At 46.1% G+C, this 22,785-nt stretch overlaps 1 protein-coding gene across 2 annotated transcripts in view; it reads right to left on the reverse strand.

Annotated features, from left to right (window-relative positions):
* Positions 1–3,594: 3,594 nt before the first annotated feature.
* Positions 3,595–22,785, reverse strand: part of TOP1 (DNA topoisomerase I) — a 66,309-nt gene continuing 47,118 nt past the window's right edge. For both annotated transcript variants that reach the window (XM_014884016.2, XM_088175062.1), the window contains 13 exons: positions 19,192–19,307; positions 15,819–15,940; positions 14,998–15,120; positions 13,404–13,591; positions 12,633–12,777; positions 11,459–11,602; positions 10,254–10,439; positions 8,669–8,737; positions 7,953–8,067; positions 7,122–7,249; positions 5,966–6,060; positions 5,131–5,280; positions 3,595–4,997 (listed from right to left, as the gene is read on the reverse strand). In XM_014884016.2, coding sequence (XP_014739502.1) covers positions 4,895–4,997; positions 5,131–5,280; positions 5,966–6,060; positions 7,122–7,249; positions 7,953–8,067; positions 8,669–8,737; positions 10,254–10,439; positions 11,459–11,602; positions 12,633–12,777; positions 13,404–13,591; positions 14,998–15,120; positions 15,819–15,940; positions 19,192–19,307 — 1,684 coding nt within the window. In that variant the 3' untranslated portion in view covers positions 3,595–4,894. The remainder of the gene's footprint in view (positions 4,998–5,130; positions 5,281–5,965; positions 6,061–7,121; positions 7,250–7,952; positions 8,068–8,668; positions 8,738–10,253; positions 10,440–11,458; positions 11,603–12,632; positions 12,778–13,403; positions 13,592–14,997; positions 15,121–15,818; positions 15,941–19,191; positions 19,308–22,785) is intronic.

Here is a 22,785-nt window from a genome sequence, read left to right on the forward strand (position 1 = left end):
TGGGAAGCGTTTCAGTCCAGTTTGCTCCATTCATGTGGTTAAAGCCTGCAATTTCCTTTTCTGTGTGCCACTGACCTTCTTCCCCATGTTCTCCTTTCTGTTAGGGCACCCCATGGCACATTGGGTGCTCAGGCTGTCCCATTTAGATGTATAATGCTTGGACCTGATGATCTCAGAGGACTTTTCCAACTTTACTGATTCTGTGATTTTTTTTTTTTTCTAAACCTATTGATTCTGTGACTACACACACGTGTCCACAGGCTCATGTCAAGGCAGCCTGTGCTCAGCAGTCCTTATCTCATCCCCCCAGCTCATGGCTGGGACTGGGAGGGGCATCATTTTCTACGTGAGAGCCCCATCCCTGAGTGGATCCCCCATGGGAGCAGCTCCCTACAACTTCCCCCGACTCCACAGGGACATTCCCCAGTGCACACATGTGCACACACAGTAGGAGCCCTATAAAGCCGTTTAGAATCCTACCTGGTGTCTCGGCATCAAACAAGGACAGGCACTGAGGAGAGAGCCTAAAGCTGCCCTGATAGAAATGAGCAGTGTGTGACCTCCCTGGAAGGATGCTGGGGATGTGCTCAGCTGAGCCAGAGCTGCCGGAGCCTGTGCTTGGTGCTGGCACAGCACTCTGAGCCTCATTCTCTCCGGGGTGAGCCACTGTGGCCGCCGGGGAAGTTGCTCCTGGCTTGTGTAATGGCCTCGCTTGGGACTGGCAGGAAGCAGCCGGCTCCTAGTGCTCTTAAAATAGCTGAGCATTATGGGCACACCCTTGTTTTTGAGGGCAAAACCTGAGAAGGGAGTGTGGCCATCGAAGAATCAGAAAAGGTAACTCCCTTGCTCCCAAACACTGCCTGTTCCTGCTGATGGAGAGCACCCGGCAAGGTGTGCCCTCAGCTCTGGAGCTCGGGGTGGCTGGGGCCAGCACGTGGAGGATGTGGTTTACAATGAGCTGTTTGTGATGGATATTTTTTATTTTCCAAGTCTGACTGATCATCTTTGAGCCTTGCGTTAGCTCTCTGTGTCTAAGATGCTGCCTGCCAAGGAATTCCACTGTTTAATTTGACAGCATAGGAAATTTTACAGCCTTTGTGTGCCTGCTGCATGACAGCTCCATTTGGTGGTCCCAGCTCCTGCATCAGTCAGACTGTGAACAAAAACCCCAACCCCTTAGGGCAGCAAAAACTTCCATTATGTTCCTGTTTTGCTTTTGAAGAAATTCCCTAGATTGTGCTCATCTGTGGAAGCCTGGGGGTTCTGCAATCTCCCCTTGCAAACACCTCAAGGAAAAGGGGGATTTTCCCCTCCGAGTGGCCCCAGCACCTCCCCCCTTCACAGTTCCGCAGCACGGGATGCCATCCCCCATATCCTGCAGGATTCATGGAGCAGCTGCATCCTCCCACCAGGAACAGGACAACGGCCAGGTGACCTCTGGCTTCAGGACAGCCCCAGGCATGCTCAAGGCTTGGGGACAAAAAAATCCAGGGACAGAGCACTCTGAGGCCACCCCACAGGCAGGTGCGGGGGTCCCTGCAGCCCAGCATCCCTCTGAGCTGTGTCTGGGAAGGGATGCATCCCTCTCCTGCCCTGGGGACCACGCATGGAGAGAAGGTGCCCGGCACGGATGCAAACGAGTGTGCAGACCCTGGGAGAGATGCCCCTCTCCGGGTTATTGATTCAATCTTGCCTGGGGTGGGTAAAGACATCACCAGCTGAGGAAATCACGGCTGGGGAAGAGCTTCCCTGGCACTGCAGGAGCAGGATGCGCTGCCCGGGCCGGCGCTGGCAGACACAGCGCAGGGCTGAGCCGTGCCGGGATGGAGAGCAGAGCCCGGGGCTGTGGAGCTGCTGCGGATGCTGGCCCCGTGCCGCACGCTCTCCGAGGAGCTGGGCAAAGCCTCCCCCACAGCCCCTGCCCCTTCCAGGCATGGCAATTTACCTCTGGGTGACAACCAGCGCCTGGTGAGAAACCCACGGCAGCTCCGGGCCCCCCGTCCCCACTCCCCGGTGTTGCGCGGGGGGCGCACACTTTTTTAATATCGAATTCACCTGGTTTCAATTTTCAACCCTGGAATCCTTGAGACTTCAAGGGGGGTGGGGCTGCATCCTGCAGGGTTTTGCACCTCCCCTTGGCTGCCAGGCCCTGTCCATGGGCTTGGGATGCAGCAGATGCAGTTCAAACCTACACTCGTGCCCTCTGCACTGGTCATATCACTGCTGCCTCAGTTTCCCTGGCTGCCAAACGGGCCCTGCTGTGGGACAGGAAAGCCAAAGTGGGGTGGTGGCACTGGGGCAGGCGAGCACAGGCACTGCAGTGAAGGGATGCAAGACACGTGGCACGTTTGTGGCCATTTCCCTGAACAGTGAGTCAGTGGGGTCTGGGAATTCTCCATGGAAAGCGTGGGGTGTGTGGTCCTCACCCTGCTGTGCCACAGGCAAAACCACGGATTAAATCCTCCTCAGCTCCCTGACTGGGATAGAGCCTGTGCTGGAAGGGGGCTGGGTGCATTTTCAAGGGTGGGTTTTGCACCAACATCCTTTTTCTTGCTGACAGAAAGGCACAACACGCTCAGCCTTGGACACCAGCCTGGCCTTGCTCTTCCAGCAGAGCACAGATCTCCCAGTCTGGCTGGAGCACCCCACCATGCCCAGGGAGAAGGATCTGCCAGCAGCAGTGCTGGGGTGGGGGATCCCTTCCCACTGCATTCCACAATTCCCTGTTCACTGTGTAAGATACTGGAATCTGTAAGATATGGGATAATTGAGCCAGGTCTGCAGGCGGGAAGGAGGGCTGTATAAATAGAAATTATATTTTTACAGGCTGCATTGTTCAGGCACGGGCAGGTCAGGAGTACAATGAGCCCCTTTCCCTCTCTGCTGGCATTTTTGCCGCTGCACCTTGGAAAGGCCCCAGAGAGCAAACGGCAACTCCTGCCAAACTCCGAGTTTGTGCAGCCACAACAAAGTGCCTGGAGGATTGCAGCGAGCAGCAGGAAGCCGTGCTTGGGGCTGGCTGCCCAGAGGCTCCTCAGCTGGCTGAGCCTGACCCCACAGCTCCCCTCGGGGGTCTGGGAGCCCACCCCAGCTCTGGGGTCACGGGGAGGTGCCTGCAGAGGAGCAGGGCTGTGTCTGCTCCACAGTCCCCAAGGACACCAGGCCAGGGCTGCTCCCAACGCTAGGGAGGAGAATGAGTCCATCAGCCTCATCAGCCCTGCCCTTGCCCAGCCATGACGGGGAAGGAGCTGCTCTCCCTCCATCCTGCTCTGTGCAGAGGGCTGGGGCTGAATAAAAGGCAACAGAGAAACCAGGAAGAGCAGCTCTGGTGTCACTGCACCCCCCTGCTCCTGCTCTCTGCTGTCCTTTTCCCAGGACAAAGCCATCTGGGAGCTGTGCCTGCATGGAAACACAGTGGCCACCACGGAGGGTGCAGCACGATCCCAGCAAGGCAGGGATGGGCCACATCCTTCAGGGAATTCCTGCTGGGGCTGGGAACAGGAATTGCACCCCATCATCTCCCCCAGCCCAGCAACCACAGGGGCCTCACGTCCAGGGCCGGAGGTGAAAGAACACAGAGACACCAACACTCAGTTAAGTTGTAGGAATTTATTTTAAATAACCTACAGTTGATTAAAAGGGAATTCATGATAAAAATAGAAGATACTTGTTGAGGAAAGGCTGCAGGAAATGGTCTTGCACACACACTACGCTAACAATGCATCTAAGACTAATGATTATAGCAAAAAAAGGTTTCACATTAAAATTCTGCTTTTTAATTTTTAAAATTTTTTTACACAATTACAAAAGAAAAAAATAAAAGCCCTAAAATCTTGATTATTTTCCTTTTTTGGACCAATGCTCATTTCCCTCGAAATTTATTGACCTGTGAAACTTCTTTTTACACAATAAAATCTTTCAAGTAAAAGAGGGGAGTGAGGCTTAGAAAAAAAGGAGGGGGGGGAAGGTAAAACAGTCTGACAAACCTAAAAAGTAGATAATTCTTGGAAGTGTACAGAGCATGTTCAGAACAAAGGGTGATGGGAATGTCATTTGTTTCCAATTTCACTTGTCCTCAAATTCCACACACATCTTTCCATCACACGGCCCCCTCCCCCCACCCGCTCCCCAAACCTACACGATCTTTAAGATCATAAAGAAAGAAAACTGTTTAAATATTTTAAAATAATTAAAAAGAAATAAAAATTCACATTTAAAATAGGAACACTCAAGTCAGGAGGCCGATTTCCCATCATGATTTGCTCTGAACAAATGTGATGGATATTTGTAATTCATGTTCCAATGCCACGACTGTTCCAAGTGACAAATTGAAAAAGATTTGGGTATTTCCATGACTATAGTGACAGCTGTAACAGGTGCGTTGGGTTCCTTAAATTTTGTTTATTTGTTAAATTCTGAAATGGGGCGGGAGGGGGAGGGGAAGGGCAGGGGTTAAGGAGTCCATTTTCTATTAAAATATAGAAGTTATTGCAAAACCCTAACTGTAAAAACGCACCAATATAATTGGATTTTGTATACAGTAGCTAAAGATTCCCACGCTCTCAGTGTGATGGTGAATTTGCCTGGCGGAAGGTTGACAAATCCCCCATCCACTTGCCCTGCCTCAAGAGAAAAACCACACAAACCAGACAGCTAGAATTTGGATCTCTGAAACATTTTTAAATAAGTTGTCCATAGGACAACTGGCTCAGCTCCTTTAAGATATTTCCAGGTTATGCTTTCTGCAAGATGTTGGCTGTTTAATCTGATGCTCACTTGCCCCTTTTCTCCCCCTTCCCCAGCATCCAAGGACAAGTAAGGCTCACAGTTTATCAATCTCCCTAAAAACCAGGCTACTCCCTTTTCCCATAAAATTAATCTCAATAAAAACAGGTTAAAACTCATAGTCTTCCTCTGCCATGTCGATAGCCCAGGCAAATTTCTCTCGTTGGGTTTTGTTATAAATCTTCTCTATAGGAATTCCCCACTTCTTACACCTGCAGGAGAGGAAATGCTGTTAGAGTTAGTGATAAAAAGAAGGCCAGAGACCCTGCCCTTGCTACTCTGTGGGAGGGACAAGACAGAGGTGAAGGGATGGATCACCCCAGCACACCCCAGGCAGGTGCTTACCAAGCAACAGAGATCCTGGGATCCAGATAGTTGAGTTTGGAGGTGCCCAAAGCAATCTGCTTGTTCTCCTCCCTATCTGTGGCCTGAACCTCCAACTTCATCAGTTGCTCCTCGATCCTCTGCACTGCTTTCTTCTTGCTCTCCACTGTCCTGGAGGGGCAAAGAACAAAGCATTGAATTTCTAATGCCCTGCCAGCACTGCAAGAACCCAAAGGGACTCTGCTCAAGGTAAGCAATGCCACCAGCCACGAAGGGCAGCTGAGTCAGCACAGATGGTGACAACAACACACTCAGCACATGCAATTAAGAACTGACATTTTCCAATAGGCAGAGCAGGAATCTTAAGCAGCAGTTTTGTTTTAAAGGGTTGTATGCAACAGCCTGAACTGTTCTGATGCTACACCCACTCCCCCACCAGCCCATCTATCCCTCAGTAATCATGCTGTGATCCTGCTTCCAGAGCTCCTGTAACTCAGCTCCCCCTCTGCAGAGCCCACACGGAGCCCCAGCACATGGTCTGAGCCGTGGGCTTCCAACGGGGAGTGAGGAACTCAGGGAGGTGCCTGTGCAGTTAATTAATTAATTGTGTGAGCCCTGGCTCCCCAGAAGACAGCGATGCTGCACATTGGTCCTGGGCAGCAGTGGGTGGGTGGGCTGTGCCATGAGTGACCACACCAGGAACCGCAGGGTCAGACCACCCTGCCGGCGGCCATTTCTCCATGCACAGAATGAACGGGGCAAATAAAGCCTTCCCAAATCAAAGGCCAGGAAAATGGAATACAGGGTGGAGGACCCCTTCTGGGAGCATTGCACAGCCCAGTAACACCAGCCTTACTTTTTAGACTTCTCATCCCTCCGGACCTTGGCATCAGCTTTGGCGCTTTTCAGTTCCCTCCTGGCATCAGCTAATTGCTCCTTCTTGGCATCAATCTAGGAGAGGCAAAACCAGATGGCAGCACTGAGAACAAGCTGCTGACAGCTGTGTCAGTCACCCCTGGGCAGCATGACCCAGGAAGCCAGTTTGTGACCACGTTCAGAATCTACCAGCAGTCAGATCCACTCCTGCAGAGCAATCAGGCCACTGGCCACGGCACAGCCAAGTGTGGTGAGATATTCCCTTCAGAAAACAGGGCCTCACTCATTTCCAAAGACAAGCTGGTGCTTTCTCACACAGCTACAACCATGCAGGCTGAGGAATTGGCTTGGTCTGGCCTGGCCAACAAATCCCTCCTGGAAGCTTGTCTTCCTTTACTGCATCCCACCACTACCAGCTCTCTGATAGCTACATGGAAGGATGATCCCTTCAGCAGGAATCAGCCCCAAATCCTATACACTGAAAGGTGTTAACACTTCAGGCAGCTCTTCTTCAATAAGCTTGGGGTTCAGGGAGATTCAGCATTTTGCAGCCCCTGTTTAACCACTCCCCTTAAACATCCCCAAGCTCTAGGATCTAGGGTGAAGGCAGCCATGTTAGGTGTTATGGAAGCAGGGGACACTGCAGTGCCAAACCAGAACTCCTTATTGTGAAGGTTATTCTAAAGCCAGACCAGGAACAGACCTAACCCCTTTGGACCTCATGGCCTTCACCAGAAACAATCTGCAAAGGAAGAGGTCAAGTCAGAGGGGCATAAGGTACTATGAACACACTGACAGTGGCCTGGGATTCACACAACAGGGGTGGATGCCCACTCCAGGTTCTTTAGGGGACACACATCAGACCCAGAGACTGCTGCTCTCAAGTTTCAAAGGGAACAGAACAAGTCATATGATGAAGAAAAAGAGTCTGGTCTTGTTCTTTACAGGTAAAAGGCAACTCATAGAAGCCCCTTCCAGCTCACTGCTCATCTCCGAGCAGGTCCATCCCTGATGCACGCCACCAACTCCTGACAGGGAAAAGCAGGCTCTGCTTTCACCCCAAGGGAAAGGAATGCTGACTCCTGGTTTGCAGCACCTGGAGCCCTGCTGCCCCAGAGCTGGGCAAAAGGAGGTACCTTGCTCTGCAGGTTCATCATGGACTTCTCGAAGGTTTTGGGCGGAGCTCTCTGGTGGTTACACAGAATGGCCACCGCTCTGTTGGCACGGTTGTAGGAGAGGATCTTTGCTGGGATGTTGTCATCCGCTGTGAGGGACACGAGAGTGGTGAACAAGTGAGTTCTCCAGGGTGAGGTGCCCCAGCCAGTGTCCTATAGCCACTGCAGAACCAACCTTCCCATCCTATGTCCAGTCCCAACACTGCACTCCAACTACAGTCTCCAGCCTGGCCACTTCCCTCCCAGCCCCTAACTCCTTCTGGATGTTTCCCATCACCACTGACACCATCTCAACTCAATAGAGGGGAAGCACAACCAGAGCAGGGGACAGCAGGACCACCTTGCCCAGGACACCATTGGGCTTCACAGGTCCAACATGCCCATTTGATAAATTTGCAAAGTGCAAGGCAGCACTGCTCACAGGGGCTGTGGATGAGCAGCCAAGAAACATGGGGCTGTTACACATGCATCTGTCTTGCCTGTCATCTACAGCACCCTACAATTTACAGAAAGCAAACAGATTTGGTAAAGGATAGGCAGAGCCTGGAAAGCACACCCTGGTGTGCTCACAAGTCAGTTCTGTTCTGCCCCAGTGCTGAGCTGCTCAACTACCCCAAAAAACTGTCTGACAGCAGATTTTTGGTCAGACCTCAGCTGCTTGACATTTGCACTGGGGGAACTGTAACAAGGAAGTGGTGAACAGATACACGACTTGTGGCTCAGTCAAGGAAGCCAGTTCTGTATTGCAGGGTAAGATCTATTGCCCTAACAGCTTCAAGGGGCAAGACTTACGATTGGTGAGCTCCTTGAGCTGCTGCTGTAGCGTGATGGAGGCATTGTAAGTACGGAATACCTTGGCTGTCAGTCCCTCCATAAGGTCTTGAAGGTGTTTATTTAAGATACTGGTCTAAAGAAGCAGAAAGGAGATGACAGTGAGCACTAGGAATGACCACAGTGTTTGTGAAACCTGGATCCATGGCTGACATAGACTTGCAGCTCATGGCTGAGGCCTGGTGTACTCAGACCTGACCACAACAGAATAGCCACAGCATTACTGAAACCACAGCAAAAGTGAACAAAGAACCAACAAGTACTAGATTGGTAACAAGTACAACAAGTGGCCAAAAAGGATTTCTTTGGTGTGGAGGTTTTGGTTTCCAGCAACAATAAACATGCCTGGACCACCACAGGGCTCCCACAGAGCCAAGTGTGCAGACAGGGATGGCATGTGAAAATCTGTCACCTCACACATTCACCATGTCTGAGCTATGAAAAACCTCCCCAGGTCAGAGCCAGGCAGGCTCACCAGGACCAAGGCCCATCACTTTGGGAACCTGTGGGCACAGTGGAGAATTCAGACACCAGTCTGAGACAAGCTCTGCTTTGAGGCTGCTCTGGAAGAAAACTTCCACTGAAACCATTTCTGGAACAGAGCAGCTGTTACTGCCTGGTGCAGAGCAAGCCTGTGCAGGGTGCTCCACCACCCTCACCGTGAACTATGTGCTTACATTGAGGCGGTCAAAGAGGTCATCCTCAGGCTGCTTGTTCTCCATGAACAGCTGAAGATTCTTAAACACCTGCAGGAAAAGAAAACCAGGCATGTCAGGCACACAGATCAGACAGCACTGGGCAGTACTAAGCTGTATGAAAGCAGGACTGCCAGGGAGCCATTCAAGTGCTTTCAGGGAACAGTGATGATGCTGGATGCTACTTCCCAGCAGACAAAGACCCATCTCTCAATGCATTGTTTGTGCTGCAGGCTGCAGGTTCCTCCCCAGCAACAGGAGTCCTGAGCCTTCAATGCCCTCTCATCCTTTGGATCAAAATTACAGTCAGGAGACTTAACTGCTCTGGTATTGCTGCCTAACAGAGAAAGAGACTCCAAAGCAGCCTTTTCCTTACTCTCCCATTATTACTCAAGCCCAAGAGACCCCTGAGCCATTTCCCATGGATTGAAGAAACCAACCCTCCTCACTGCTGCATTGTCTCATACAATTTCATCCCAAACATGTCTCACTGGGGTAGGGAGAATAATCAAAGCATCTTTGATTATAACAGAGACCACAAATCCCAGCTCTGCGTACTACAATTCTCCAGCTTCTCAACAACACGCATTCTTCTAAAGACATCCAATACACAAAGATTTCTAGTTCCACAGTAATCAACTCCCCATTTTAAGCACTAAAATAATACCAAGAGATACCAATAAATTTAAATAGAAAAATATGTTTTCTTCTTTACACAGGGAACCAAGAATTCCAGCACACATTAATTTCTAGAGCAGCAATACTTCTGATTTTTTTCAGTGGTTTTGCTCCTCAAGGGGCCAACATTTACTGCTGACTGTCATGACAATTACCACAATATTATACACAGGGTATCTAACTCAGACCACAGAGCTATGGGCCAGATGCAAAGCTGTTACACTCAGAAAAACATTTTGGATAGTGCCCTCCAGGTTCATGCTGCTGGATAGGGATTGATTCTGAAATGAGGCCAAAATCACAGCAAATTTGAAACTGGTGGATGACAGAAATAAAAGAATTGACATGGCATAAGAAGTCTTGGCTGGCAGGCACCCAAGCTCATAGGCCAGAAGGATCAGTGCACCTTCTCCAAAGGCTCTGGAGCAGCCAAGGTCAAGATCTACCTCTGTGAGGGCTCAGCTCCAACATGACCCAAACCACTGTGACAGAGGTGTCCATTACCAAAGTCCCAATCAAACTGCTGCTCTGCAGTGCCAGCAGTATTTCAGAACCACTTATGCTGTTACTTATCACATGGGCCTGCAAATCCACCATCTAGAGGTGACAAAACCAACTCTGACCATGAGAATGAGACCCAGGAAGCTTGTCTAACACAGCTGCTGCAGTTATGTCAACTCTTCACACTGAGACCACAGGGAAGAGCTGCAAGATGTCTGAACATCTCATCTGCTGGGTTGTGTCACACCACAAGGATGTCATATTAACTGACTTATTTTCTGGCTTGGTAGCTGAGCAGTGATAAAGCAATGTGTTAATGGCATTCAGACAGTGCTGAGCACACCTCTGTGCTATTCAGTCTGTGTATGTGCTCGTGGAGGTGCCTTACCCTCTTCTCCACAGGGACTTTGTTGTAGTATCGGATGGAGTCCTTCCCCAGGAAGTCGAACTCAACCACGTATTCCTGCCCATCCAGCTCAGGATGCAGCTTGATGTGCTCTACTCTCAGAGAGCAGCAGCCCACGGTGTCAGCTGTCTCTCCTTCTTCTTTCTCATTACCAGCTCTCAGGGCAAGCTACATTTATATCAAGACAAAAGGTAAGGAATTCAAACTGTCCCCAGAATAGAGAGATGCTGCAAACCTTCAGATACTGGCCTAGAACCAGCAGTGTCCAGAGAAGAATATCTCCTTTTTTAAAGAGTTTAATCCAGAATGCTTTACCAAGTTTTGCTTATTAAGTAACTGTGGGACAGTTCTGACTAACAGCAATTAATTTCAAAAAGTGTGGCAGTTTTTAAAAATCAAATTGACTTCCATGTGAACTCTACTTGAAACAATTCATATGGTTCACTTGTTCATCTTCTATGATCCTACCTATTCACTGCACACTAAATACATTTCAAATAGCATACAGGTTATATAAATATTGGCTTGTATAAATTATCTAAAGGCTACATTTGGCTGCATGAAAACATGTATTTTAACAGTGCTGGCTAAAACAATTTGTAACGTTTGAAATCTTCAGTGGTCATTTTCTTGAAACAACAATTATTCACATCAAAGTTCCCTGGTTTACATCAAACTATTTTGAACAAAACCTGTTAATTTAGTTAGTCAAGACACCATATGCTACTAGGAAACAGCTCTCTGGGAACTGGTTTTATGTTGCTTTAAATGCATCAACACAACTGCAGTTTTCTTTATGCCACAGTGAAAAAATTAGCATAATTACAAAATCTCACAACTGTGACCTCATACTGAAGAGGTGACAAACCAGCAGAAATTCCCAGCAGGGAAACTGAAACAGCTGGAGACAAAAGTCCCACACTTCCCAGTAATCCAACTGGGTGATTCTGGAACCAGGCTGTGGGTTTTGCCTAAACTAAACAATGCTGCCTGAAATAGCTGTGCTTAGTACAATTGTTTATTGCTCTGGATTCCAGGTAATGGGAAGGAAAAGGAGCCTGCCCACCAGGAAGTCTCAGGATACCTTAGTAACTGGGTTCAATTCTGCCTTCAAGACAAACACACAGCATTCCTAAGCATTCCCAGCAGGGCAGGGAAGGTGAGAGCAGCCAAGGAAGGAGCCTCACCTTATCAATGAAGTACAGTGCCACAGCCCTCTGCCGTACTTTCATCTCTTTGGATTTCCAGTCTTCTCGGTACTGATTCCGGATTTTATCTACACATTTCTTCAACCTCCGAGCTGTCTCGTACTTCTGCCAGTCCTTCTCACCCTGCAGGGAAGTTGGAACAGAGTCAGCACTAGAGAGCAGGCAGAGGACTAGCTCCAATCTGCATCCCAAGGCTTTGCAAGCCCATGTGTGGCAAATGGTCTCGCTGTACAAAAGCACTGAGATGCTGCTGCTGCTGCACAGCTCAGCTTCACACTGTGCTGCCACACAGCTGCAGGTCATTCAGATTTCCATGATATTAAATACTTCCATGGAAGCGACTAGAGAGAGACACAAAAGACACATCTTCCCTGCTTCTCAAAATACAAATGGTTTCCTTTGCTTTATTCAGATGGTACTTATGTTCTTTCAGCTGTGTAATTAAATACCCATAAAAGGCAAAAGCAACATCAACAGTTCATCATCATTATTATATATTCAAGACACAGCAAAAAGAGGGCAGGAATAGAGATCTTTTTCCTCCTGTTATTTGTAGGACAAACTCCTTGTTTCCAATCCAGGAAAAAAATCAGAAAAAGACTTTATGAAAGGAGCTTAAATTCTTGCTTTTATGGACTTGTTCCACAGACTGGGTATTTGCTCCCACAGCAGGAGTTTGTTTTCCTTCAGTCATGAGCTCCTTACCAGCCTTCTCAGCCAGGAGCCTGGCTGGGTTTTTAATTTTACAAACAATTAATTAACAACCCATGGTTAGAACTTCACTACAATACCAGGCACGGGAAGTTAAGGCCAAATGTATGTGAAATATCTACCAGAGCAAGACTGTTCTTGGATAAATTGCTTCATTTTAGGTTTATACATGTTAAAGGATTCCTGATGACACAGGAATGACACAATGCTGCTTTTCAGGAGACATTTTCCAGATTTCACCTGCTCTCCTGGGCAGTAAGTGTGTCCTCTCTTTTCAAGGGGGAACAGAACACAGAAGCTTCCCTACGTTCTTCAACCACTGCAGGATAAAACAGCCAGGTAGCTTTACCTCCTATCTCTTTCCTGACCAATAGCTACATTTGCTCCTTGGAAACATGACCAGGAAGATTGCTTGGGTTTGTTTTTATAACTGGATCTTTACCTTAATTCTTGAGCTAGGGTTTAACATGATGTATTTGATAGAGCCTTGGATGTTCTCAGTCCATGACACCAGCCAGGTCACCTTGTTATCATGCCGGACCTCCTTCCATTTGTGTCCTGGTGGAGGGGCAGGGATTTTGGAATCCCTACAGAGAATTATAAAACAGATGATAAAAGACATTTAAAGAAAATCTCCCCAGCATCAAAACAGAGAAGGTAAAAAACAGCATTACACAAACAAAGTGAAGGGAAAGGAACTGAGCAACAAAAATGCATTATCTCCACAAGCAGGAAACCAAGTAAATCAAAATGAACAAAGATCAGGAATGTAACTGCTACCAACATGTACCTGCTGAAGAATTATACTGTAGGTGAGACACATTGTTAGGATCAGTTCTGATTTGGGAACACTGTAATTGTGTGGACATTTATGAAGACTAGAGACAGTGAAGAGAAGCCCTCCAAACCTTAGCCTTTAACATCGAGGAAGACAAGGGAAACCTATGTAGAAGAAAATTATTTTCTGGAAATCCTAGCAGAAAAGGCAGTTTAGACAGATGTAAGCTGTAGGCGTGAGGAAGAAAATATGTTGAAAAAGTTCAACATGAAACCCATGATTGCCTTGTTCAGTCTTTGCTCGTATGACTCAGTTTTTTATCCATATGAGAACAAGATAAGCTGCATCCCTACATGTCTGAGTATCAGCTTATAGAGGGTTTTAAAAGGTGAGCTCTAGAAAGCAAGGCCAAGGTGTGAAGCATGCAGTGCTCACTTGCTGCAGTTAATGATGATGTCTTCGGGCATGATGCGTCTCTTCAACATTCCCATTTTGGGATGGTTCCCACGACCTCGGAACAGACCTGGGGGTTCAATCTTAAAGTTGGCAATCCTCTCCTTGTGGTTGTCCATCACACAGTAACCATACTCCTTCAATAGCCGCTCGTTCTCCTCTTTGATTTTCTGGGAAAAGCCACAAGCAAAGATGATATGGCACACGCAGCATCACATGTACCTTTGCATGCCAAGACTTGAAAAATTTTTATATTTGCACCACACTAATGCTGAAGACCCAAGGAAAAACCAGATCTCCATCATGGCAAGCGTAGCAGAGTGGTCAGAAAAGCATTCATAAAATGCACACAGCACAAACAAACTGGAAAAAGGGAAAGAATGTGTGAAAACTCTCTCAAAAGTTGTATTTGAGGGAAAGAGATCTGTTTGCCACAATAGAGTGTATCTCTACACATATATATCAGCTTCAAGGGTAGCCTCAGCACAGTACTGCTACTTTTTATTTTACACTGAGCATTTGACATCCACTGGACTTCCTATCTTGTTGTTTATGTATAAAAATTCTGTGTATAAAAGACTTCTGTGTTTGAACTCAGCATTGGAAAGCAGGCAAAGGAATGTCTCCAGGCTGCTGCATGTCAAGCCTGTGTCAGCAAATGGTTTCACAAGCAGAACAGAGTCTTCTAAGAAAGAATGTGCTGAGATTTCACTGCATACTTCTGTGACTGAACTCAAATTATATAGAAGGAAAAATAAAAACACTGCAGCTCAAAATAAAACATCTGACCCACAGAGAGCACTGCTGCACCAGCTAAGAAAGAGAAAAAGCCACCTCTTTTCCATTTTAAGAGCTACCATGGACAGGAACTGGAGGGTTCACCCACATTTCAAACTGAAACAACAGGAAGACAAGGGCTCTCCATTTTGATGGGACCCCTCTGATCCCAAAGGTTATAATTCCAAGCTGCCAGGCCCTTCATTCAAAGGACAAGTACTAGAGCATTGCAGAAGATCAACTGAGAACTTGGGGAAAATTTCCACCTTCCAACATCCATTGCAGTTAATTTAATTCTTAACCTACGAGACACTGTAGCCATGCTACTGGATAATAAAGTTCATTTTTCATTCAAAAAACACCATTACTTGATGTTTAAAACTTCCTCTCATTTTATTCATTAGTGGCATTGTTGCATCCTTTCCACCATCCTGATCTATGCCATCCTTAACTGAGTATCCACTGCTCAGTATTTCCCAGGGACAAACGAACCCAGAGGCAGCACCTCTGATTCTCTTTATTAACTTAAGCAGTTACTTAACTTTACTTAAGCTGTTAGTTACTTAGCTTTATTTCCCTAAGCAGGATCAGCCCTATCAATATCATTTCAAGTCAGGATGAAGATTCAGCTGTAAACATAGTGCTCTGCAGTACCTGAGCTGCACAGTGCAGACTCTTACAGTTCACATGGAAGCAATAATCTGAAAGCTGGTGAAAAACACTGACATATGCACAGCAAGGAGAATGAGTGCACAAAGATGTTTACAACCACCAAGTCTCCTGCAATTCCCACTGGTACCTGTTTCTCCTCCTTGGACATCTGTTTCCTAGCTTCCGACTGAGCTTTGAAATACTGGCTCATGTGGGTGAAGTCACACTTGCTGAGGTTGGTGATAGTGCTCTTCTCTTCAGAGGTCATTTCCTTGCAGAAAGAAAGCACAGCTTTAAGTTTCTACACACACAGAGTTTTCATGCATAGCAGAGCTTGCCCTGCTCCAGAGAGCCTAAACAGGAACAACAGGCAGGTTCTCACAATAACTCCCCCACAGCAATCCCCAAATTCTTGCACAGGCTCACTCCAGCTGAGGTCAAAGAGGAAAGGACAAGCAGCAGATCCTATGGAGCACTGGCCTTGCAGAGTTCTGATCTCCCCAAGCACTGGGCAATTCTGCAGAACTTTCCAAAGAACTCCCATACCCTGACTGGGACTGCTGAGGGGTGGGGAGAATAATCCAGAAACATACCCAGGCAAACTGCATCAAACTCATCTAAAGGTTTGCTGTTACGGCTGATGACTGAGGTGAACATCTCCATTTTAGTTCTTTGGAAGGGGTTTCCTTCTAGTAAATCTGGCTCTTACACAAGGCATGTAACAGGCAAGTCAGCTACACCCCATCGTGCTGCAACACAGAAACCTGACTTTGTTGGTTTAGAAAGGCATTTATGGTAGGGCTCTTCCTGGTGAAACTACAGGATAAATGGGAAACTTCACAGCTACACTCTGAGGCAGCTTATAATTGACAACTTTTGTGTGCACGGAACAGCAGCTCCTTTTCACTGGTCAATGCTGAGGAGACACTGGCCATGTCCATAGTCACTGCAGCCCAGGACTGTGCATACCTTTCTCCAGTCCTTGAAGAAGTTTTTCCTGAAGATCTCCTTTGTAGTGTACTCATGATCAAGCATTTTTGCAAAGAATGTGGCAACTTCTTCTGCTTTGGTACTCAGCTTCATGACTTTACCTACAAAGAAAGGTTTTCCTCTTAAAGAAAATGGTGAACAGGAATCAAAGTCATAAAGAGAACATAGTAACTACCCTAAAGGATTATATTTTTACTACAGAGAAGTTTGTCTTAAAATGTTACATAATACAGCAGCTTGAATGGACAAAGGAAACAGAGGAGCACAATTGCTTGACTTCCACCACAAACATTTTGAAAAAAAAGTTTCCTCTGGAATCTAAACATTAAAAAAAGCAACAGCAATCTGATGTGAGGCAGGTCTGGGCTGCAGGGCAGGAAGGGGAAAAGGCCTGCTGCAGGAAACCCTCTGCTGAGCTACCCCCGTGCTGGGTGTGCTCCTGGGGAGGCACTGCTGTTTGATGTCAGAGGCAGGGATTTTATTAAATTTCATATTCCAGCACTCAGACATATGGGAAATACAGTCCCTGTATTCCTTTTCAACGCACAGACAGACTCCACCTTGGAACACCCCTTCCAGCCTTTAGCTATTTCTAGGCAGGAAGAGCCTTTCTTCTGGATACAAATAGGCTGGAAAGAGATGCCAAACATTGAACTCTCCTTCATTGCAGGGAAACATGTCAGGGTTCTGCTAATTGTTCCCTCTGCTGTGGGAATGCACTCCTGCATCTCCAAAGCAGGCTCAAAAGCCAGTCTTTTTTAAGAAAGACTGAGCTGTCAGTGAATGGAGGGGTCACATTCCAGCTTCTCTGCATGACTGCAGCACAAAGTGGAATTGCTGCAAGGGAAGACCGAAACACAAGGGAAAAGAGGCTGCTGCAGCATCGAGGCTGTGGACTCGACAGCTAACATTCCTATCGAGCATTTTTCGGTCCTGATTGCATTCCTGATGAAATGTGGAGTGCCAGTGATCCCTCTGAAGGATTCTGCATGCAGATCACATCTCCAGCTAGTTTAGTTGCAAGAAATATTTAAAGTTCCAATGGTTGGCAAGTCAGTTCATGGGATTTTTAACAACCATTTTCCTGCACAAAAGTGAACACAAGAAACTGTTCAATCTATGCTCTTGGAAAAAAAAATACCACGCTTTGGATTTACTACATATTTTCAAAAGTTGCATCATCTCTAAAATTAAAGCATGGGAGTCAGCTATAAAGCCTTAAGATCTATAAACCCTCGTAAAACAGGACTTAGCAAAAGGTCCTCCCAATGACCTGAGAATATTCTACAATTAAATTAAACCAACAGTAACTCTGCCAACTTTTAAGCTGTAACCTAAAATACATCATTTGTTTGCTTATAACAGGAAATGGGGGAAGGGAGAGACAGCAAGGCAAACTGTTTTTCCAGGCTGCAATTTTAGCTTGACAGAGGCTATCGAGTTAGTAACATGTTATGAGGCTAAAATGTCTGATATTTTTCCCAGCTAGTTGAAGACTCTGTCACCTTTATCTAGTCACTTTAGAATATATTTCATTGGACACAATTTCCTTTTTTTCCACAAAGGTTTGAAAAGGCTCCAGTGACAGAGCTGATAAAGAAAGGATTTATTCCAGAGGCATGAATATTAGTTACCTGATTTCAAAACTGAAAACCAGAGAGCAACCAGGGGACATAAGGAGCAGAAGAAACCCCATGGCCACAACTGCAACAGCCACCACCTACACTCTTACCTTGCTCCATCTACAGAAAAATGTGCAGGTTTGAGCCACCTCTGGACTACGAGCAGTGACTGGTTAACCCACAGGCACTGGAAAAGGATGGCTTTGGCATTTCTAGCTCCTTCCCTGAGTCGGTATCACAGACACTTCCAAGAGCCCCAGCAGTTGTTCCGTGAGATGAAAGCAGGCAGTGAATCCCTAGGCCAGGGACAGACACCTCTGGTGTGAGCCGGCTGCTGGCCAGCCACAGCCTCATTATTGGGCTCTACAAATCACCCTGGGATAATCTTGAAATGAGACAATGCCTTGTGAGCACAGACAGAGGCTCTCAGCAGCTGCTGTGTAAATCAGACATCTGATTTTTTGCCTAGTTTCTCAAGGAAGACTTATGGGATGTCTTTATTTGCCAGACCCGCTCCCTGCCCAGTCCATGACTGTTGAGCTTATTGATGAATTTCTGTGATGACAGAGGCAGAGGTTGCAAAAATCCCTGCAGAGGCTCTGTGAAATAGATGGCTGGAGAGATGAGGAGCTTATTGCTGTCTGCACCAAGGGATAGCACAGTGCAATCTGCCCCTCCCCTTCTGTAGACAACAGGAGAGATCATGCATTTTTCAATACAGGGAAACAATTTCCAAATTTGTATCAAGTTCTTATCAAACCCTAAGAAAGAAGGCTGCAGATATCCTTGATCACTGTGCTACCTGCTTGGAGATGGCCTTTAATAGGCTACAGGATATTTATTTTGCTACTTTGCTGCTGAAAATGAAATGCCACCTATTCCTCAGTATTTAAAAACACTGTGTCATGTCACATGAAAACAGCACGTTGCTCCTGGAAGAGTTCCATGTGCAGATGTCCCCATCACCAAAAATTACATTTTCATCCATTCAATTACCTCCCACTTAATTCAGTCCTGGGTTAATTTGATCCTTCATTTAACATGATCACAGGACTAAAAGGAAACACACAGGTCATGAAGTCCAGGCTCCAACAGACATCACATCATCTAATCCCTTCCACGTGAGCCTCTGCCAGCCAGGCAGCCCAGGATACCTGAATCCCACACCAATTAGTTCTACCACACGCAGTGGTCAGAGAATGGGACCATGATTTACATGAGACAGCTGTGTCCTTGAGACCAGGGTCATCCCATTCATTCCTACTAGATCCTAATCATCTGTACCCAAATACAATTGCCTAGTATTTTGCTCACGCCACCATGAAATGATCATGAATTTCACCACAGATGAGGGAAGTTGCAGTTCTTGAGGTTAAAGAAAATAAGAGCAAGCCTAAGGGTGACCCGTGAGGAGGCAGCTACAATTACATACCCACTGGTCACTGCTACTCTGAGGCATCAGACACCCTCATTCTGCTAAGGAACCTGAGAGATTCACCACCATAAGGGACTGAGAGCAAGTTCATCCCTGTGTCACTTCAGTGAGCAGAATTCAGCAGGATCAGGTAAATTCCTTTCCTTCACAGACCTCACTTTGCTGCTGAAGAGCTGATTTAAGTGAACCATTAAAACACAACCACCTCCTCAGCTCTTCAGTCCCCAGAAGAACATCGCAATACCCTGAGATGTTTATTTCTCTTCCTAGCAAGTAGAAACACAGATTAACTCACCATCATAATAAAACTTGACATTTTCAGGCAGAGGTTCATATGGTGGAGCAAATACAGGACCTTTGTGCTCTAGGAACTTCCATTTAATGCCTTCAGGGTAGCGCTCTTCTTCCCACCTTCAAGAGAGAAATATGAACCAATACAATTTTAAGCTCCCAACCTTCATTTTATTACTATGTGGGTATGAGAGTATGTTAAACCAGCAAGAAGTCACTGCTTTGTCAGGTACAGACCAACAACAAATACTCAATGTACTATCACCATTTAATTCCTTTTTTTTTCTCCTTCTTTTCCCAAAAGCATAGTCATATCCACGAGCAGAACACCTTGGGATATAGATTATCTGATGCCATCCTATCCCTCACCTCTCATTTGCTCTTCTTTTCACAAAATCACACAGCTGAAATTGCTTAGATCTTAAGAAAATAAGACTTGGACCTTTGTAAACCAGCTAGGATCATGCAAAATTAGTTTCAACTGTGATCTAACATCAGGTCCAGGATGCCTGCTCAGCAAAGTCAAACAATTGTGGTATATTATGCAGCTGCTTTCAGATGTGGACAATATGCCATCAAGGGCAGAGATAAAGAAACAGATGTTCATTTATGACCTAAATGAGAACAAACCTGCTTGGACAAGAAAGACTAAAACCTGCTCAGTTGTTTTAAATTCATTCCAATTCTCTGGGTAAGAAAAGAGTATTTGAAGAAAAACAGAGAAGCCCAGAAAACTGCATGTTTGCCTTAAAGACGCTCTATAAAAAATGCTCTATAAAAACGCTCTGTAAGCGATGCATTTGGTATCACAACACAGCAAGGCAGGCGCCACCAATCCCACATTCCAAGGGAACAGGGTCAGCAATTCATCTGCAGAGAAAAGGGTCCTGCCAGGCCAGGATCCTCCCCCCAGTTCCCAGTGCCCAGGCCAGTGACTCCACACTCCTCCCCTCCAAGCTCCTTTCATGATTACCAGGACATTACTGCTACACGCTGCTGGCACAGGATTCCCTGCTGGGAAAGGCTATTTCACCTCAGCGATCAATCAGCTGGAAGACCATTAACCTGTCACAGCACTCAGCCTCTGAATTGCTCAACTTTGTTGAGCAGCCATGACAATAAAAAAAAGGAGTTTAAGCTTCCGTCTGGTGTCAGCCCTGAGGAGCAGCATTCCCATTCCAGGTGCCAGAGCAGCTGAGGAAAGGTGTGCATGCACTGCCTGCATCTCAGGACTTGTGATGCACTGACAAACTGCTTCATCAATACGAGGATCAAAGTGGCATGGAAGATAAACACAGTACAGAGACAAGAGTTTCTGCTAGAAGACACTCAAAATGCTTCACTCGTGTTTGTGCATCAACAATTTAGGAACAGCAGCAACACAGCAGCTGGCTGGAGTTTGAAAGGCACCATCTTTGACCACACCACTGGACCTGGCTTCTTTTGATGAGAAGCAACAGCTTTAACAGCAAAGCACCTAAACCCATCTATCAGTACAGAACTGCATGTCAGACTTCAGTCCCTGGCTGGGAAGAAGGCTCAAGTAAACCATGTTGATATAAGAAACCAATATTGACACAGATTCCAAATATTTACATTCCTAATGATTGTTGTGTTTTGTTTTTTTTGGTTTTTTTTTTTAGTTAATTAGAAGCTAGATATAAAAATATTTTGTCCAACATATGCCTAGGTTCTTCCACCCAGAAGCTCCTTTCAGCAAAATAAATCTAAACCACTCTCAGCCGGAATAAGCTTCTTCTCTCTAACAATGAGCAATTTTATTCCAGTAAGAACAAAATAAGGGCATCATTCACAGTAGTTACTGCTTTTCAGGACAGGTTTGTCGTTCTTGGTTTTTTTAATTTATTCCTCTGGTATTTACTTGGTGAGAAATTCAGTAACTCTAGCCCTTCCTGCTCTTTTACAAAGGACACATGTAAAAGTAGTATTAGGAAGGCAGCAGTTTAAATAGCAGGACATTGTGCCTTCTGGGAAGGCTACAAGGAAACATGGGATTCATGGGGTAGTTTCTAAGCTCAAAACTACCAGAATTCATGCCACAAAAAGACCACAAACCATTCCCAATCCTTCCTAAACATCACACATAAGCATTAAGACAAAAGGTAAAAGTGAGTCTCCTGAGTGAAGCTCATTTTTCATCCTCATTTAGTTTCGAACAGGAAAAGCATTACAGCACCACTGCCTGTGGCAGCTTCTGGTTCTAAAGCAAGGTTCTACATGTGATTTTGTGGGAGAATGCTGCCTATTAGGAAAGCTGCCTCACTGATTCCAGCAACAACTCATCAGTCATATAGGCTTCTTAATTAAATCCCACATCGAACTCATCTAAATATGCCAGGGTGGCTCAGGAAGGAAAAGTTGGGGAAGATCTTTCAAGTGGAATGAAAAGAGAGAACATTCTTGGGATAAAACCAGAACATACCTCAGAGATAACGTTATTTCAAGGAAATGAACTTGCTGTAACACAAGGTAGGAGAAGTGCTCCTAAGGTGCACTTCTGGATCCCGTTCTTCACACGCTGACAGGGCGTGAAAATGACCTCTGCAAGAGCTCCACACAGTGATGAACGAGGCCAGAGCCTTGGGGATGTCTGCATCAAGCATTCACACAAGGAAGGATGAAAACGCTCAAGGCAGCAAGCACTTGAGGAAGCAGCCAAAAAAAAGGTATCAGACGCTCAGAAAATTGACTCAGATGGAACATAAAATGCCCTTAAGAGAAACAAGTGAAGTGCAGATGAAACCTCGTCCAGCAAAGACACGCTATACAAAGCTGCAGATGGATGACAGGAACATCAGCAGAAGATGCAGCTACCTCATGCCAAATTCTGCAAAACATGCTTTCCAAGGCACTTTTCCTCAGCAGTAAGCACAAACTGCAGAGCTTAACACCACTCCAGGGGTGTGTGCTGCCCAGGCAGGTGAGGGGAGAACAGCACAGCTTTCCAGTAAAGGTCTGCTGCTCAAGGATACAGCCCACAATAAAAGGGACAATATTAAGTTAGACAGAACCAGTAAGGGGAGCTGAGACAAAGCCAAAAAGATGGTCAAGGCTTAAAAAGACCTTCTGTAGCTCCCCATTGCTTCATGTCCCTGTAGTTTGGTAATGTTACAGTACATTAAAAATACACTGTCAAAGGATTTGAGAAAAAAGCAGATTTCTCACGAAAAAGGCAAGTTTTGGGGAGGGGCTGGAAACCCAATTTTCTAAAGGAGTATTCAAGTGTGAAAAAGATTTGCAAGTGCTGATGTTCTGAGGAAGTTGTCAAAGAGTCAAAGAGAAATATGTAAGACTACGAACACTACAGAAGGTTTATTTTCTTTCTAAAGATGAATCAATAATAGTGTCAAAAAAAGGAGTAAAGGATTGAACCTGAAAGGACTGAAGAAGATTGCAAAGACTTTCCCCAACACTCCAGGTCTATTAAAAACAGCCAAATTATCTGAGAAAAGATCAAGGAAACATCCCTGAAAGGTCATAAAAATACAATACAGGTGGGCAGAATACACACATGCTTTTGAGAAGTACATGTGCACTAAAATGAAGGAAGTACTAAGGCCAAAACTTCAAAACACAC

The sequence above is a fragment of the Sturnus vulgaris genome, chromosome 17, assembly GCF_052056855.1.
Source record: "Sturnus vulgaris isolate bStuVul1 chromosome 17, bStuVul1.hap1, whole genome shotgun sequence".
NCBI lineage: Eukaryota > Metazoa > Chordata > Aves > Passeriformes > Sturnidae > Sturnus > Sturnus vulgaris.